At 38.9% G+C, this 17,586-nt stretch overlaps 1 protein-coding gene across 1 annotated transcript in view; it reads right to left on the bottom strand.

The window, feature by feature from the left end:
• Positions 1–17,586, bottom strand: part of adcy2a (adenylate cyclase 2a) — a 66,529-nt gene that overhangs the window by 15,227 nt on the left and 33,716 nt on the right. The window contains exons 4-16 of the mRNA XM_029260015.1: positions 14,267–14,416; positions 9,130–9,278; positions 7,629–7,740; positions 6,729–6,856; positions 6,124–6,282; positions 5,828–5,960; positions 3,823–3,999; positions 3,480–3,523; positions 2,897–2,977; positions 2,607–2,676; positions 2,266–2,363; positions 1,366–1,450; positions 25–162 (exon numbers count right to left, since the gene is read on the bottom strand). Of these exons, the coding sequence (XP_029115848.1) occupies positions 25–162; positions 1,366–1,450; positions 2,266–2,363; positions 2,607–2,676; positions 2,897–2,977; positions 3,480–3,523; positions 3,823–3,999; positions 5,828–5,960; positions 6,124–6,282; positions 6,729–6,856; positions 7,629–7,740; positions 9,130–9,278; positions 14,267–14,416 (1,524 nt within the window). The remainder of the gene's footprint in view (positions 1–24; positions 163–1,365; positions 1,451–2,265; positions 2,364–2,606; positions 2,677–2,896; positions 2,978–3,479; positions 3,524–3,822; positions 4,000–5,827; positions 5,961–6,123; positions 6,283–6,728; positions 6,857–7,628; positions 7,741–9,129; positions 9,279–14,266; positions 14,417–17,586) is intronic.

Here is a 17,586-nt window from a genome sequence, read left to right as displayed (position 1 = left end):
TTCCTGGGCCTTCACTGCACCTACCATGTTGAACACGGCCATTACTAATATGATGGCTGTGGCTGTCATCGTGAGAGTGATCCGAGGCCAGGGCTTGTTGGCAATGATTCCAGAAGATCTTAAGATCCAGAGCCAGGATGTGGAGCCAGTTTGGCTGCATTGCTGTGGAGATAAATTATGGGGAAATCAGGCCCACCATTTCTACTTCTAGCCTAATTTATAGAGTCATGTTAGATAATAGTTTGAACCAAGGAACTCAACGCAAACGCATAAATGCAGGTCATACAATTTAATATATTTTAATTAATGCAGGACTAAATATGTTATTCCATTATCAACCAATGTCACATTTCTGAACCGCTTGTCCCATACGGGGTCGAGGGGGGACCAGAGCCCAACCCGGCAACACAGGGCGTAAGGCCAGAGGAGGAGGGGACACACCCAGGACGGGACGCCAGTCCGTCACAAGGCACCCCAAGCAGGACTCGAATCCCAGACCCACCAGAGAGCAGGACCCGGTCCAACCCACTGCGCCACCGCACCCCCCAACCAATGTCAATGATTCAGAAATAAAAAATGGGAAAAATAGTGCTTATTGAAAGAACCAAGGCTGTTTGCAGCCTCATCCTAAAAATACGAAGTCACAAGGTGAAACAGTACGCTGAAAAAAACTAAATTATTTTACAACACTGTAAGATTATGTTCTGTAATTTTTGCCATGATGTGGCAGTACAAAGTGCAAGGAAAAGTTAGGTGTCAGCTTATTCTGTGCTTTGGTCTTATGCAGGCCTGAGATGAACAACTAAACAATTTGTACAAATTTTAGGCAGAGAAAGACTCAATGGATTCAGGACAAATTAAATTAGTCTAATGAGGGAAAAGGCATGTGAGTTCAGCTGTGGCCACATTTTCAATTTTCAGACAAATAAATGGAATAAAGTTCAGTTTAATAGCTACAATTCAGCCACTGTCATTCAATTCAGGAACAAATAATATGGACAGATTAGTTTTTTGTAGCATAGTACAATTACTTAAAAAATACAAAGCACCTTTGTCGAATGTCTCTGAGACAAAAACTACAAGCAACCATTTAATTTAGATAATATTGCTAATGTTATAAACTGCAAGAGAAATGCTGAATACCGACTAGTAAAAAAAGATTATTTTTATTTAATACTGTCATTTGTTACTGTTATAAATCTGTGTGCAACCCATTGTGCTGTTGTATGGAAAATAATTGTGTCTCAGCAGATACAGTATATTCATGCACATGAGACAGAAAAAAGAACCTGGACTTGTGTCGCGCCTCCACGACCAAACAAAGTGCTGTTTGCTGTCACTCTTTAGTAAGAAAACCTTACTCACCAGGAGATGGCTGATGAAACAGATCAGCAAGATCATGGAGAGCAGCAGGAATGCCATTCCAAAAGAAATACCTAGGACTGTGGTCCTATGGAACAAACAAGAAATACAGGTCAAAAAAAAAAAAGAGCACAGAACACAAATAGTTGGAACAGTGCATAAATAGCATAAACGGATTTTATTGTGAAGTGCAGCTTAGAGGAGTGAAATTCTGCAGCAATTCCAGTTACAGGAGATGTGTGTCTAAACATATATCGCCAAAAAAATGCACTTTAAGGATAAAGTCAGCTATGCAGCAATAGCCCTGTTATTATATGGTTATAACTGAAGGTACGGGTAAGTGCTGTCTAGATGAATTCAACGCATTGGTAGCTGTTTACATGGCCCTCATGATGAGGAGGGACACAGAAGGGATTTACCGTTGCCTTCTTTCACGTTTTCTAGGACTGCAGACAGTGAGAGGACATGCAAACCTTGCACAGCCGGGGCTGGATTCAAACATACGGCCAAACATGCAGCTCAGGTACTATGAGGCATTATCTAGGATTACTGCCACATGGAGCACGGAGAACTAATTTACCTGGGGATGTGACACATTTCGTGGTATATCCTTGTCTGTTTTCATTTTCATTATAATCAGTGTTAACTATTCTCATTGTATGTCTTCCTGCTCAAAGTTTCAGGATTTGTGCGTCCTGCATTGATAGACTATTTGTTGCGCGTTTAGGAAAATCAAACTCATGTGAGTCCAAGCTATCCCTTTTGTGTTAGCTATAGCTTTTGATTTTTCGCTTATGTATATCATTGATTTAATGATATAATGTATGTAATTCATTCTTTTCCTCTTTATACTTAAAGGTATCATTGTTTGAATTTGTCTTCTACGACATAAAGGCTGCTTACTTTGGCAACACTAGAATTTGTACGATGAAGATGCAGAAGAATATGAGGCATGCACAGGTAACATAATACTTGAAAGCTGGCAGGGTTGTGGCTCTGTACTGTGGAGAAAAAGAAAGGAGGTTAAAGGTGTCATCGAAGCTATTTTTCTTTAAATGTTTCTAAAGGTAATTTCAAATTACAGGCATTGTCTAATAAGAGAGTTAGTCTTCATGCATTTCAAGAATATGACTCATCATTGGAAAAAAATAGAAATTTCCTTCTTGAAAAACTAAAACGGAAACAATGAGAAGGAAAATCTTCGGAACTGCAATTTATCTTTAAATTTGCATCTTTGCGCTTACCTCCTTCTCTAGAGACTTATTGTGGAAAAACAACGATACCCTCTGAATGTCTTCAGATTTGAGCCACTGTCTGAAAGAAGGAAAGAAAAAACGAAAAAGCGTTTGTGACATTTGAAATGGAGAAGCTTAGAAATGTTTTCTAATGAAATATTGTCCTTATCATCATATTACTGATGCAATTTGCTACAACTGTCACTTATTTCTTGTTATAAATTACTTCCCTACTGAAGCAAAGACTATTCAGCGTCGATATTTTCAGAGGAAATGCAAAGCAAAAAATAGCACGATACTTTTGGGAATTTATGCCATCAATTGTTCGAATCATCCTCTCATTCAGCTCTTCCTCGAACCTCTTCTTTTGCGATTTTGTTCTGTGCAAAAGGGAACATGAGGAAAAAAAGGCTGACAGCTGAGTGGATTAATTACAGACACCATTGATGGGATTAGAACATGTTATATGGGAATTGCAAATCATGTCAACTAAGAACGCTCCTTCTCCTCATTATAACAGATGAATAGTCTCTTGTGTGATCATCTTCCCTCCTTTGAAATGACTCAGTGTTCCACTGATGAGATTAAAACAGCAATAACACCTATCAGTGTTTCATAGGATGAGTGAAATATGGTTTTATGGTTTTATGATGTCATCTTTCATAATTTCTGCTGCAGATTGCATCTACCCCTGCATGCACTTTCACTCGTTCTATGTCTTTCCACAGTCATCAATACTGAAAAAAATGTTACGCTGAAAGCACCCGTATTACAAAATAGCTGTTTCTATTTACTTTACTAACATGTGCGTTTCAAATAATTTAGAATATATCCTAAAAGCTTTACTAACACGTGTGAGACATGTTTAGTCGTGTAACCTACCGTTCCGAACGCCTCTGAAAGTGATACTGTCCCACTGGCACGTCCTGTGATTTGATTGTATGGATTAATAAATGCAGCATCCACACAGAAATGTATTATTCTGAAAATTAATTAATTTTCACAGTCAAGGACAATTGTCTTTATGCCATCAAATTATTAACAGTGAAACTCATGAATGTACTGACAATAAGTTTAGCCTTTCTGATTGCAAATGGAAAGAGACAAGGCAACAGCAACAAAGCAGCAGTACCATAGTATCCATGAGGGTCTAATGGAATAAATGGCTGCTTTTCACTCCCTTCCCCACCCACATGTCCTCACTGAAACACAAGAGGACACTCACAGCGGTGTTGATCTTGCCGTTCTCGTTGGTCATGCTGTCACGGTGGTGCAGATGGGCGAAAGGCTTTGCGGCACCCCAGGACTCCAGGTAGCGGGTCATCCTTACGGATGCCCTCATCTTGGCCCCATCCAGGGTGTTTCTGGGCCTGTAGTGATGCTGTGGACTCCTCCTCTCTGCCTGTTCATTGGAATTCCATACAGGAATTGTATCAGGCCACCTGCGAGGATTCTATCTGGGCTCAGTAGCAAAACATACAATTAGCTATTCAATTTTTTCTTCATTTTGCTAATGTCATTACAGAGATTGACTTTTCAACAGTGTAGTGTATGAGACAGCAAGTTGTTAGGAATTATATTCAATTTCCAAGTGCACAAACAATGCACAAAACCCAACACAGATTTTACCTTTCTATAACTAAGAAAAAAACCATACCAGGTTTATCACATCTAACAGAAATACATAGTACCAGCCAAATTTTTGAGTGACCCTGGGCAACACCTGTATGGGACCATCTGGACAGAAGAATGAAAGCAAACTGACACACGAGTGTCCTGCATCTCTGGGAAATGCTACAGAAGAGCTGGGAAGACATGGCGCCTCATTTTTTAAAAAAGAAACTAGTTTCCAGCAGTTGTACTCACACTTTCGACAGGTACTGTAAATTATGAGTCCTAGCAGTATTGTTGCTGTACAAAAATCAAATACAAAGATTGTCACATAAGCTTTAAAGCATAAGTGTATTCATAATGTCAGCAGCTACAACTGAAAAACAGCAATGCTCCAACAAATCACACTGGCATGTTTTACGTGCAATTGATACTCCCAGGATCGCTCACGGAAAATTTGCATGGATGACTCTACTCAGAGATGCTGGGCTAATTAGTCTTTATAGCCTTCCACTGCTGCTCTATTGCTGGTCTAAAATTATTGGTTCAGGGGAATGGTTTCTAAATATAGGCAGACATGGATGGACTTCCAACCCAAGCATGTTGCACAGGAGATCTGAAATGGCCATTACCCTTCTGCTTTTGCCGTATTTTCCCCCAAAGATCAATAAACTATGCCAGATGAATGCCCATAGATACCTTTCTATTTGAGCTGGAAGATTTCTTTGGAAACATTATGCAGTGCTCTGTGTCAATGAAGCCACATTCAGTCCAATTGCCAAAATAATATTTCAGTTATTTAACAGTGTTGCTATGAATGCCATGAATAATAAAGAATTCTGAATAACTTTTGCATCAGAAAATCATGAAAGTGAGCATGAATGCCTGCTCAAATATGGCATTTCCATATGTCACCTGATCCATATCTACAAAAGTGTTTCCACAGAAGCAATAAAAAATTTTCTGCCCACTCACCTCCCCAAAAAATAATAGAATTTTGTTTTCAATTACCGTTCATCCAATGTAACAAAGTTTACAGTTTTTGCTAGTAGTTGTGCTTTTTGTTACAGAAATATGTATCTTCTAGGGATCGCCAAAATCCAGCTCTTCACATTCATACCAGCGTATCTCCATCTGATTGGCCAAGGCTTGTTTGAATTCACCGTAAAATTGTACAAGCACAGTTGCAAATTTACAGATTTAGCTGATATTTTCTTCAAAGCGATTTATGCTGTAAAGCTACTTTCAGGGGTTTACCTTTATATAGAGCAGAGCAATTTTTACTGTAGCAATTCAGGTGAATACCTTGCTCGAGAGCACTACAGCAGGAGGTAGGATTTAAACTTTTAACCCTTAAGTCCAACAGCTGTAACCACTATGTTATCTTGCTACCCTGCCTTTATAGACGCACATCTATCGCACACATCTTAGGAAAGATAACATGACACAAGTTATTTCTTCAGGCATTCAGAAAAATTTGAACAGTTTCTTAATTAAATACTTTTCTTAGTCGAAAAAAAATTCATAGAAAGGCACTCTGTGATTCTGAAGAGATTGTTTTGAACAGCCTCGTTATTCCCCTTGACTAGAACTCATTAAAGCACTGAAATCATGCGTACCTTTGGATTTATGACAAGGTAGGTGATGATACCATGTTCCTTCAGATAGGGGTCTCTCTCCTGCCCATCACCATCCTCCACTTTGTAGGCCCCGTTTAGGTGCTCCAGGGTAACAGATGTAATATGGACTCGTCTGCAAACCCGAGCAAAATATTTACAGGGCCAGATTTACAGTCACAAAAACACCCTTTTATAAAAGCATTCTGTCAATTTTTATAGTTACGCGTTTTACTATTATGTTTATGGTAACATTTTAAGATTTTTTATTTGCCCATTCTGAGCTCTCTATCACTTACCCAGGGACTCCGCCAGCTTCCATGTGGTTGGCTAATGTGACGTCATGTGACCAAACATCATACTGCCATTTCTGGAGACCAATGACACCACATAGAACATTCCCAGAATGCACTCCAACCCGCATATTAATGTCGACTCCTGTGGCATCCCTCACCTTTCTGCAATGAGTAGAAATTAAAAAGTTTCCTGTACTTTGATTTTATGACAGCACAAATTTCTTTATATGTATCTCAAAGAAAAAAAAATTAATAAGAAGGGGATCGGAAATCGTCAATATTCTGAAAGTTTTATGCAGCTACTCATGCGATGAAGATTGGTGCATATGGTGGAAAAAACTAAGAAGAATCAGACATGTGCAACACTGTCTCTCTTTCTCCTAATGTAATGCCACAGATTGTATTTTCCATGAGATGTACATCGCTTTGAAGAAAAGCATCTGCTAAATGAATAAATGTAAATGTAAATTTAACCTTTTGTGAAAATTTTTGTTTTTGAAAGAACTGGATGGAAGTCTTAAGGTGTAGAATAGATACTATGGGAATCCTCCTTTGTAGCATTTGGAGGCAAGTGTACAATAAAAAAGACAAGTGGAGTGTATACTCACTTTATAGCTTCACACATATCCAGACCCATTTTCACACAATTTTTCGCATGGTTTGGCAATGATTCAGGTAGGCCTGACACGCAGTAATAACAGTCCCCAAGAATTTTTATCCTCATGCATTCATTTTCCTAAGAAAAACATTGCAACAACATTGCATCAAATGTACATGTTCAAATGTGCAGCAGCTGCTAAATGTGGAAAGTTAATGATTCCTTCAATACATACAACAGAAACGTACGCATATCACCATATGTCATAATTTAAACAAAATGATGCCCAGGGTGACAACATAATTATTGACAATCATTGTCAATACAGCAATGATGTCAGGCTATGTCAGGGCAAATCTTTTCCAGTGCCACTGCAGAATAATTTGTCAAATTAAATTTGAGAATAAAACATTTTGGAGTGATTTGCAAAGTCATTAGTAAACGGTCCTGTGCCTTTAAAGCATTTGGAGCTTTGTGAGATCATTGCATATTATGTATAATATGTAATAGTTAACTAATTAGACTAATGAGCTCTTACAGCTGTGCTATAATGAGTATTTTGAGCAATAGCAGCAGTGTGTTAATGCCTGAATTGCTGTAAAGCGCACTAGTGCACTACACTTCAAATCGCTATCGGCTGCACAGAAAGGGACGCGAGCTCTGAAGTGCTGTAATGATCAGCTGGGCAGTATGCAAAGAACAAGCTATATTATCAGATTCAGTGGCAACAGAAGGGAAAAATCATTGCATGTGCAGAATGCTGAATGCCTGCCATAAGGAATTTGACAGCGAGAAAAAGACAGGTTGACAGCATTGCTCTCTGATGGCCACAGGTACAACAGCAGCGTTCCCTCTGGTTACCTTCAGGCGATAAGGAAAATTCCATTAGCAATGCTGCCTCCGTGGTTACCTTAGCAATCTGATCAAATTTGCCGAAAAGTTCATTGAGCATGTAGACCAGCTCTCCGGGTGAACAGTCACTGGCCAGACGTGTGAACCCAACAATATCGGCGTACAGGATACTGCAGGGGAAACAAAACACAACTGAAGCATGTTGCAATAATGGAATTAAGAATAGAAAACCTACACACCGCCTACAACCACTCATCTCAAGCGGGGTCGCGGCAAACCGGAGCCTAACCCGGCATCGAAGGTCTCAAGGCTGGAGGGGGAGGGGCACACCCCAGATGGGATACCAAGCAGGGCTTGAATCCCAGACCCGCCACACAGAAGGCCCCAGCCCAACCCACTGTGCCACCACATCCCCTATACAGTATATATATATATACACACACACACATTTTCAGAACCGCTCGTGACCCCGTATATATATATATATATATATATATATCTAAGGAGGTGCAGTGGCACAGCGGTTTTGGTGGGGTCCTGCTCTCCGGCGGGTCTGGGGTTCAAGTCCCACTTGGGGTGCCTTGTGATGGACTGGTGTCCTGTCCTGGGTGTATCCCCTCCAGCCTTGTGCCCTGTGTTGCTGGGTTAAGATCTGGTTCACTGGGACAAGTGGCTTCAGACTGTATACAGTGTATATATATATAAAAAACCTCTTCAAATAAAAATACTATGATTAATGTCATATGCTACACAAAAAAATAACTAATCCCAATTTTTGAACTGGGACTCTATCTAGAGTGTACCCAGCCTCACACCCTCCGCTTCCAGGGTTGGCTCCTGACCACCTCGACCCTGCACCAGACGAGCACCACGGATATGGATATGTTGAGGGTGCTGAGGGTAAAAGACGTAAGTATTCATTGTGGATGTCGATAATCTGGAGTTGAGATTACAGAGATTCTTAGTCTAGTTGCTCATTGTTTTATTTTCCTTTTGTGCTCATTCTTAGGAGTTTGATTATTTTCTTAGCCCGGGACTGAAAGAGTATTTCTTTTATATGTTATTTCATTAATAATTTACATGAATAAGAAGTTTTGTTTATGCTGCTTACTGGAAAACATGGGATGGAGAAATAGACAATCCCAGACATCTGTTCACTCCCATCTCCCGTCCGGACACTCCCTGGACCTGCTTACTTGCCCTTACATTTCCTTTACATTAAAAGTAATATTCATAGTGCATGTGTTCCCACACCTCATTACTGTAATCAACAAAAACTGGGGAACGAAGTGCAAAATACTAACAAAGAAAATGTATAAAATTGTTTACTAACACTTGGGTAAAAAATGCATTTTAGCATCATTTTCATATTTCTAGCAAGGTCCTGCAAAGAAAGAAAAGTGTCTTAAAAGTGCTGCCTCTGTACTTCTGCTGTTTCCTTCTTTCGTAATATGGCCTTTCATCATGTGTTTCATACGTTATCTTTTGCCTCCCACAAGAGATAGCCATACATGTAAAAAAAAATTAACATATAAGTGGAACTTGAGTCGAGGCAGTACCTGACGTTAGTGTGCCGTTGGACGTAAAGATTGTGGAAGTTGTTGGTATTCTCCACCTGGCCAAATTTAGGACCCTGCAGTCTTTGTATGATTTCAGCTTTCATCACCCTTGCAATGTGCGCTGGAAGCAGGGACAGCAAAAGCCGTTCCTGCAAAAAAAAAAAGAAAAAAAAAATAGCAGGAAGTGCCTTGGAGCTCATTAATCAGTTCAAGAATGTAATGGTTTTATCCTTTTGACTTGTGCTGGTTTATAGTGGAATAAGCACTGTGGCACAGGGGTTTGAAAAGCAACTAGCTATAATAAGCAGTAGGAGATACAGTCCTTGGATGCATCTCACGTACAGACTATCTACAGGCTTTCATGCTTTTTTCCTAAAGGCATTCATTGCATCCATTATTGCACCTCCCACTGAATTTGTAAAAAAAAAAAAAAAAACAACTGAAACTGAAACTGAAAGATGAGCATCTAAAAAAATACAAACATAAACAATGTGTGTCCAGTATGTTAAAACAAATATTGGCATGCTATTTGTGTTGGTGGAACACAGTAGTAACGATAACAAATCAGAACTGCATAAACATTTTTTGACAGGCTGGTGGGGGTACAACGAAGCAATGCAAATTTCTAGATTGCAAATGTATGAATTTGGCACAACAAATTATCATTGCCAGGATTTTTAACTTTAAAATGGGTACGATTTGCATAGCCTGAAACAGTTCAAAAACTCTTTTTTAAATACTGACCATTTCAGTACTTAAAAAATAATTTATATGCTTAATAACACATATTCATGTTATAATTTTCTTCAACAGAAAAATAAAGCATCGATATTCTACAAAGGTAGGGCATGTATACTATTCTGCTGGTAAGTCACACACACACACACATTTTCAGAACCGCTCGTCCCATACGGGGTCACGGGGAACCGGAGCCTACCCGGCAACACAGGGCATAAGGCCGGAGGGGGAAGGGGACACACCCAGGACGGGACGCCAGTCCATCGCAAGGCACCCCAAACGGGACTCGAACCCCAGACCCACTGGAGAGCAGAACTGTGGCCCAACCCACTGCGCCACCGCACCCCCCTGGTAAGTCATGGAATATTTAATAATCTGTATAACTAGAAATAGAAAGCATTGTACATTATGCATTATAATTACCCCAAAGTAGAGGGTCCTTCATATGTTTCGTCTGTACATTAAATCTCAAAGAAAATAAAATTTATAAATATATTAAACAATAGCTACTTGATTTTATGTTTAGTAATTTGAAAAATAAAAGAAAAAAATATTTAAATAAAGAGGTACTAACTCACACACACACACACATTATCAGAACCGCTCGTCCCTTACGGGGTCACGGGGAACCGGAGCCTACCCGGCAACACAGGGCGTAAGGCCGGAGGGGGAAGGGGACGCACCCAGGACGGGACGCCAGTCCGTCACAAGGCACCCCAAGCGGGACTCGAACCCCAGACCCACCGGAGAGTAGGACTGCGGTCCAACCCACTGCGCCACCGCACCCCCCTGGTAAGTCATGGAATATTTAATAATCTGTATAACTAGAAATAGAAAGCATTGTACATTATGCATTATAATTACCCCAAAGTAGAGGGTCCTTCATATGTTTCGTCTGTACATTAAATCTCAAAGAAAATAAAATTTATAAATATATTAAACAATAGCTACTTGATTTTATGTTTAGTAATTTGAAAAATAAAAGAAAAAAATATTTAAATAAAGAGGTACTAACTCATGCACTCTAAATTTTTTTTTAGCCCACTCAAATCTAATTTTGTAAATTGGTTAATTATAACACCATTTGTGCTTATAATTTCCTTTCATGTGACACTTTTCTCCAAAGCAACTTCTAAGGTTAAGGTACTTTCAATTACTTGCCCATTTAGCAGCTGTGTAATATTTACTGGAGCAATTATGAGTAAGGACCTTGTTCAAGAGTGCTATAGCTGGAGCTAGGATTTGAATCTGAGACCTTGGGGTCCAAAAGCGGCCGCTCTAATTGCTATGCTACCAACTACCCTCTTGAGAAACACATTTTGGTTAGAGAAGAACTGTTATGACAGACTTGCTGGATTAACACTAATGTAGTATTACAAAGCAATTAGAATTCAAAATGTTCGACAGTATTTAGAAAGGATTGGAACTGGCCCCTCCTGGGTCATCAGCCTTTGATCACAAATTCAGTTTCCTTATCATAAAGTGCATGTGCATAAATGATAACATGATGATATTGAATATTTTATATGATGTAAAAAATTAGACAGATGAATGCAAACAAAATATGTGTGGCCATAAACAACATATATAATGCCCTAAATGCTGGCTTGAATACAATTTATCTGAATAAAGTGCCATATCTTTAGTAATTACGGCATATGCTTCCAAAAATGATGCAATATTTTTAAAGATTCTCTCAGTATTCAGTGTATATAACCATTACAGCTGTCTGACACAAATGTTTTTCATATGTGTTCTGCATATTAAATGATGGCTAATGGCATGCATAGAGATAAACATTTCCAAAGCTTAAAGGAATGAGAAGAGGAAGAGCTTTCCAAAAAAACCCCTTTCAATTCAACAAAAAAATAAAAAAATAAATAAAAATTAAACCTCGTTTGCCCTGTGACTATTTATTTACCTAGTACTTGAGACTCATTTGCAATTTAAAAGCGATAATTATGGTTAACAAAAAAGTGCACCAACACGTTAAAAGTGAGCAATTTTTTCTTAACCTTTTCTTCAGCCACCCCAGGATAACACTTTAAGAGCAATTACTGTAAAGTCAATGCAACAGCCCTTTGTGGAAATCTCCCTGGAACCCTGCGTTATAACTGGCATCGAAAGGGCAAATCAATCAAGCTGCGTTTAACCTTTGACAGAAACATCTGGAAAGCTGCCACCCAGCCAGTGATCTCCTTTCAGACCACGAACTTGTGATTAAAATCAGCTCGGTGCCCATGGCCTTTCATATCGCCCTGGACCGTACGTGCTCAAAGCTCTCTCGCACGTGAACCTAGTTCTTATTTAATTCCCTAAAAATTTATCCCAGACGACCGCGTTGAACATTAACTTTGAAATCGGGCTTAAGAGCGGATTTACATAGTCATGTAGACATTTGCATGTTTAAAAGTAATACTTCTCTTTTTTTAATTTGCAAACGACAAATTGTGGTAAAAGTAAACAACAAAGGTTTGAGAACAACTGTAAATGGTTACTATACCATATTCCAACTGATTTTTTTCCTCTTTCTGATTTATGCTTAACTGCAGACACTGGAGGTTAGATCATGGCATTTATCATGACCGAAATTAAAGAGCATTATTTTAAACAAGGTAGAGTACGGGACTCAACAGGCTACAGGGAAAACGTCAATTTTTTGTAATGTTCAAAAATTGTCATTATTATTCCTGTTATTCAAAGGAATAAGCAGGAGGTTATTTATTTGAGGTAAATATAAATGTGCTGATTGTATGAGCCAGAAGATCCATGATATCAACTAGCCCCAAGCCAGTTTTATCCTCTCAAATATTTGCCAAGTTTGTTACAGCTCTTGATGCCAGTGCTGGACAAAATGTGTGGAATATTTATTTACCGAACACGGGTGCTACGCAAACTGTTGCCAAATGTTTGCAATGATGTTTGCCGTTTTCTTTATGGCCACAAAAACCAGGCTGTGCACTAACATGTGGTGTGAAGAACGTGGGAAGAAAACAACTGGCACTCCAGATTTTACCGGCCACGGAACAGCCTCTATCTAATCTGGGTTTGTTGGGCTTCATGTGGCAGCGAGATTGCATGTGCCGGAGTTCTCCGCAACATGTCACAAATCTGCAGAGAACTGAATGCCGATCCTTAACTTTTGCGACTGGCTCTGCAGAGCCGCCATATGGATATAAAGAGTTGATTTCCCCTGACTGACGGAAAAAAATATTAGAGGAATATTGGCAGAGAAAGCACTATCTGCCTCAAAATCCCCTGTCATTGGTTCACTTCAGAACATTTTGCAAAGGCCTTAATTGGTACAACAAATTGTAAAGCTGTAACATGATAAATATGCTATAATAGCAATTTTGTTTATTTTGGGCATGAATATATAAGTACAAAACCTCGCCTTTATTAGGTTACCAAAGAGCAACTTAGTAAATTGTAAGCAAAATGTAAAATCACAGTATCATATAAATATAATTTATTATATTATGATCTTATCTGTATAGTGGGTATGTTCATAAGGCAAGGTGTATTAAATCTAGGTCTAAATATAAATTATTCCTCACTGATTTGCAGTTTCTTCTTCTCTAAAAAACTTCTGAAAAGAAAGCCTTAAGAATGTCACAAATTATTCATTTTTCAGTATAGCCCACCTAATATGTCTTTGTAACGTTTGTTCAAAAATAAAACGTTGTGTGTTTCTACATTTACATTTGCATACGTCTCATAGAAAATACAGTTTGTGAATTACATTATTGTATGAAATATAAAATAAGAGAAAAAATAGTCCTGAAAACACAGAATTGTTAATAAACACACACACACACACACATTTTCAGAACCGCTTGTCCCATACAGGGTCACGGGGAACCGGAGCCTACCCGGTAACACAGGGCGTAAGGCCAGAGGGGGAGGGGACACACCCAGGACGGGTGTTAATAAACATTCCATACTAAAATACATTTATATTCAGAAACTGTACTTTACCTGTCTTGTGGGATCACAGTATGATCAGTGAAGTGACCCTGGTTTAAAAAATCCAACCACATCTCAAAAGTGTAGAAATAACATATAATATGAGCTATTTTTTCAATGGATGCCCTATGCTTTCTACGGTTTAAATACAATTTTTTCCTAATTGAACATAATACAGCCTTGAATAAAAGCAGCTCCAAGGGCCAATTAAAAGCAGTGAACGGGGCATAATACATCACTGACTGATAAGCAAGTGACAAAACTGTGCTTCTAATCCAGCAATGGAATATTTGACGAGACACAACAATTCTCGAGTGCTATGAATTTCTAAGGCTGTATACAGCAAACCGACAGGCACATTTCCACATGCACTGATCTGTTGCATGACCAAGAGGCGCCGAGAAACACGATAGAGGTTAAAATTGCACTCAACCTGCTGACGCTTCTCAAACTCAAGCTTGATGGGGGATTTGATACAGTTGCACGTGTCCTGGTACGTCTGCTTGAGGGCCAGCTCCATCAGATGTTTGTGATAAGCTCCGGCCATGTTCCCACAGATGAAGATAATGATATTGGCCAGAATCTGAGGGGGGAAATAATAAAAAAAAAAGAAAAATGGTAACATATTTCTCGCACCGAATAGCACGATACACCTGTTCAAATGCGAAAGGATAAACTGCTCAACTATGACTCACTCTGAACGTGCGATTGGCCTCAGAATGTTAATGTGCTATAAAAATTTTGAACAGTCATAATGTAGTCTCATTGTCCTTTCATAATGAAAATGGTTTGGCTGTATTCATAGTTTTGAGTGCTGAACCAAATGCTACATTGGCAGAAGTCATCAGCAACACTCCATCGTGCTTTAAGCGTGTTACTTGAGGAATAGTTCAGAGGTCTCTTCATTATTTTGGTCACATTTTCAGTAGGAATCAGACATTAACACACAGTAATATGAGCAGTGTTAAAACAACAGGCGTAATTATGGTTCTCAGTTTTGAAATTAACACTTGCAGGCAGTGATTTGAATCCCGTTGTTCATTTAACACTGCTTTACAGTATAAACTGTGCTATCATGGAGAGAGGTAATGTTATTGCTTATTGCCAGTTCGTTGCTCATGTGACACTTTCATCCTGAGAAACATACAGTATTTGGCCTATTTTTACAGCTGTGTACCAATTCAGGGTAAGTACCTTGCTCGAGGGTACTACAGCAGTAGTATAAATTGGGGCTTGGACTTCAGTTTACAATTTCATATAATTAACTGGTGCACTACCTGTTACCCCATTAAAGAGTAATGGGCCAAAACAAATCTAGTAAATTGTAGTAATTAGGTGCTCGATACACATATTGAATTATTTGTCCAGAAACTTAAAACTTTCTATTTATAAGCACTGAAACTGATGTCAGTGATTTCTAAATATATAAGTAAGTGAAAACATTTGCATTGCGGGGTGAAAGGGTTAGTTCAAGATTTTTGACATTAGCTTTATGACCCTTTATGAATAGCTTTTCCTCTGCTTGGGTTTGGCAAAACGTTGAATGTACAACAAACATAACCATGCAGAACTACATATGGCAAGATGCTGAGTGTATCTCAATAACTGAGAACTGACAGAACTGCATATCTGTTAAGTTACTAGTTAGTCATTCTGTTTTCCAGAATTCAACTTCCAAGAATCATCAATTACACTAAAAATTTAAATAGAAAAAGCCACAATCCCGTACCCAATCTAATAAATCCTCCCGCCCGTCAAGGACTTTCATCTAAAACCCACTTAGAAAAGAGTGCTGTAAGGTATTAAAGAGAAGACGGCACTGTATTCTTTTGGTTCATCCATTTAATCAAGGCTTTTTAAGAAATATATATGCAACAAAATTTCGACTGTCAATAATAATTTCAGCTGTAAGAATGATTTACAAAGGGACAATGAGACTTCAGTGAATCAGATATAATGGCCTATTCAATTATGAAGAAAAAAAGGACAACATAAAGAGACACTTTCCCTCATATGCTGAGTCATGAGCATTAAAACGTAACCCCACATGACCGTATCCGCACATAATGTAAGAAAAATGTAACAGAGACATTAAAAAGGTAGCACACCTGACATCCCAGGATCCTAATCATAAAAATTGCTGCTATGATACAAATTTTGCCTTCTGCAGCACCTTTCACAGACATCTATGTATTGTAAATATATATTTTACTATAATGAGGACTTAAGCTTGAAATCTGAAAGTTTCTGACACAAATGCCATTAAGGAGTCCTGCTGTTCTTGCCTTTCAAAAGGCATTTGCAGTCAGTTGCTCTAAAAACCCAGCTGTATACATGGGTGAAATAAAAGTGTCAGCCTAATAGCAAAATAGAATACAATAGAAAACGACAAATTTCTGTCTTTGTGGGTTATAAAGGCAACCAGGCAATGTAGCTGATGACATATTTATCTGGGACATTCATTTACCTCTGGGCAAACGCGAATTTAGTCGAATGAATTATGTATTATACTGTTTCATTTTTTTTCCATCTATTTCTAATTAGTTGTTTTACTTTAGGGGGCGGCTGGTGGCATCGTGGTTGGCGCGGCTGCCTTTCGCTCCGAAGGTTGCCGCTTTGGTCCCCGCCTCCAGGTGTGGTGCCCTTGAGCAAGGTGCTTGCCCTGCAATTGCTTCAGTAGCTTCGCCTGGCTGTGTGTACATAGTTGTGGCCCTGCGATGGACTGGCATCCCGTCCAGGGTATGAACCCCCAAACTTCTTCAGCCTTGCACCTAAGAGGCTCCGACTCGCTGCGACCCCCGCTCGAGAGAAGCGGTTCTTGAAACTGGTTGGCTATTTTACTTCAAATATCTTTTAAATCATTACAGTGTACCATTAAAAAGAGAATACATATAACATCCATCCACTACGTCAGTATGATAAATTTTTAAAAAAATCCAATATTACTGCAGCTTCACCTAATAGACAGGTTACTTCACATCTTCATAAAGATGAAAAATCATGACGTTCTTCATTTAGTGTTTACTGTGTTTCAGCAGTGGTGGTTGTACTGCAAATATTTTGGTAACCAGCAGACACAAACAGTTTGTGAAACTTACTGTAGATAATGGGAAGGAGAAAAGCAGTTATGCCTTTTTTTAATTTCAGCAATTTATAAGCAAGTTATAAGCATAGCATTCACCAGTCAATAAATTACAGCATGATGTACAGTAATGCTTGGAAAGGATTAACATGCACTGGATACGGAGGCAAGAAAACAAGAATCATGCAATCGAAGCCATAATTAATGTCGTCATGAGGTCACAGACACGCAAGACATTATGTAGCTTGAAATCATGCAAAGAAGAAGGACTTCATAAAATATGCATCTAGCAGGATATGAACTGTCAATGGAGAGAGTACATTACACTTTGCATTAGCGTTCAACTGGCGGAAGAGCAGTAAGTGATGTCAAGTTACTTTTACCTCCCTAGATCTGGGTTTATTTAACTTGAGGCCGACTTTAAACGGACCGTTCACGGATTCCTAAAACGCTGCAGTCTAAAAACAGCTGTCAGTAGAAAAGTAGAATTTTCTACGCCATGTACAGATAAGGTACACACACACACACACACACACACACACACACACACACACACACACACGGAATAAAACTCAACAGTGTTGCAAAAGCTGCAGAATTTCACAACATTTTTGACTGCTGGGTGCCCCTAACAATGAACAAAAGAACCTTGCATGGTTACAATGCAAAGT

This window comes from Scleropages formosus, chromosome 18 (genome assembly GCF_900964775.1).
Source record: "Scleropages formosus chromosome 18, fSclFor1.1, whole genome shotgun sequence".
NCBI lineage: Eukaryota > Metazoa > Chordata > Actinopteri > Osteoglossiformes > Osteoglossidae > Scleropages > Scleropages formosus.
The sequence above is the reverse complement of the archived record's forward strand: the minus strand, read 5'-3'. Positions and strand labels throughout refer to the sequence as shown.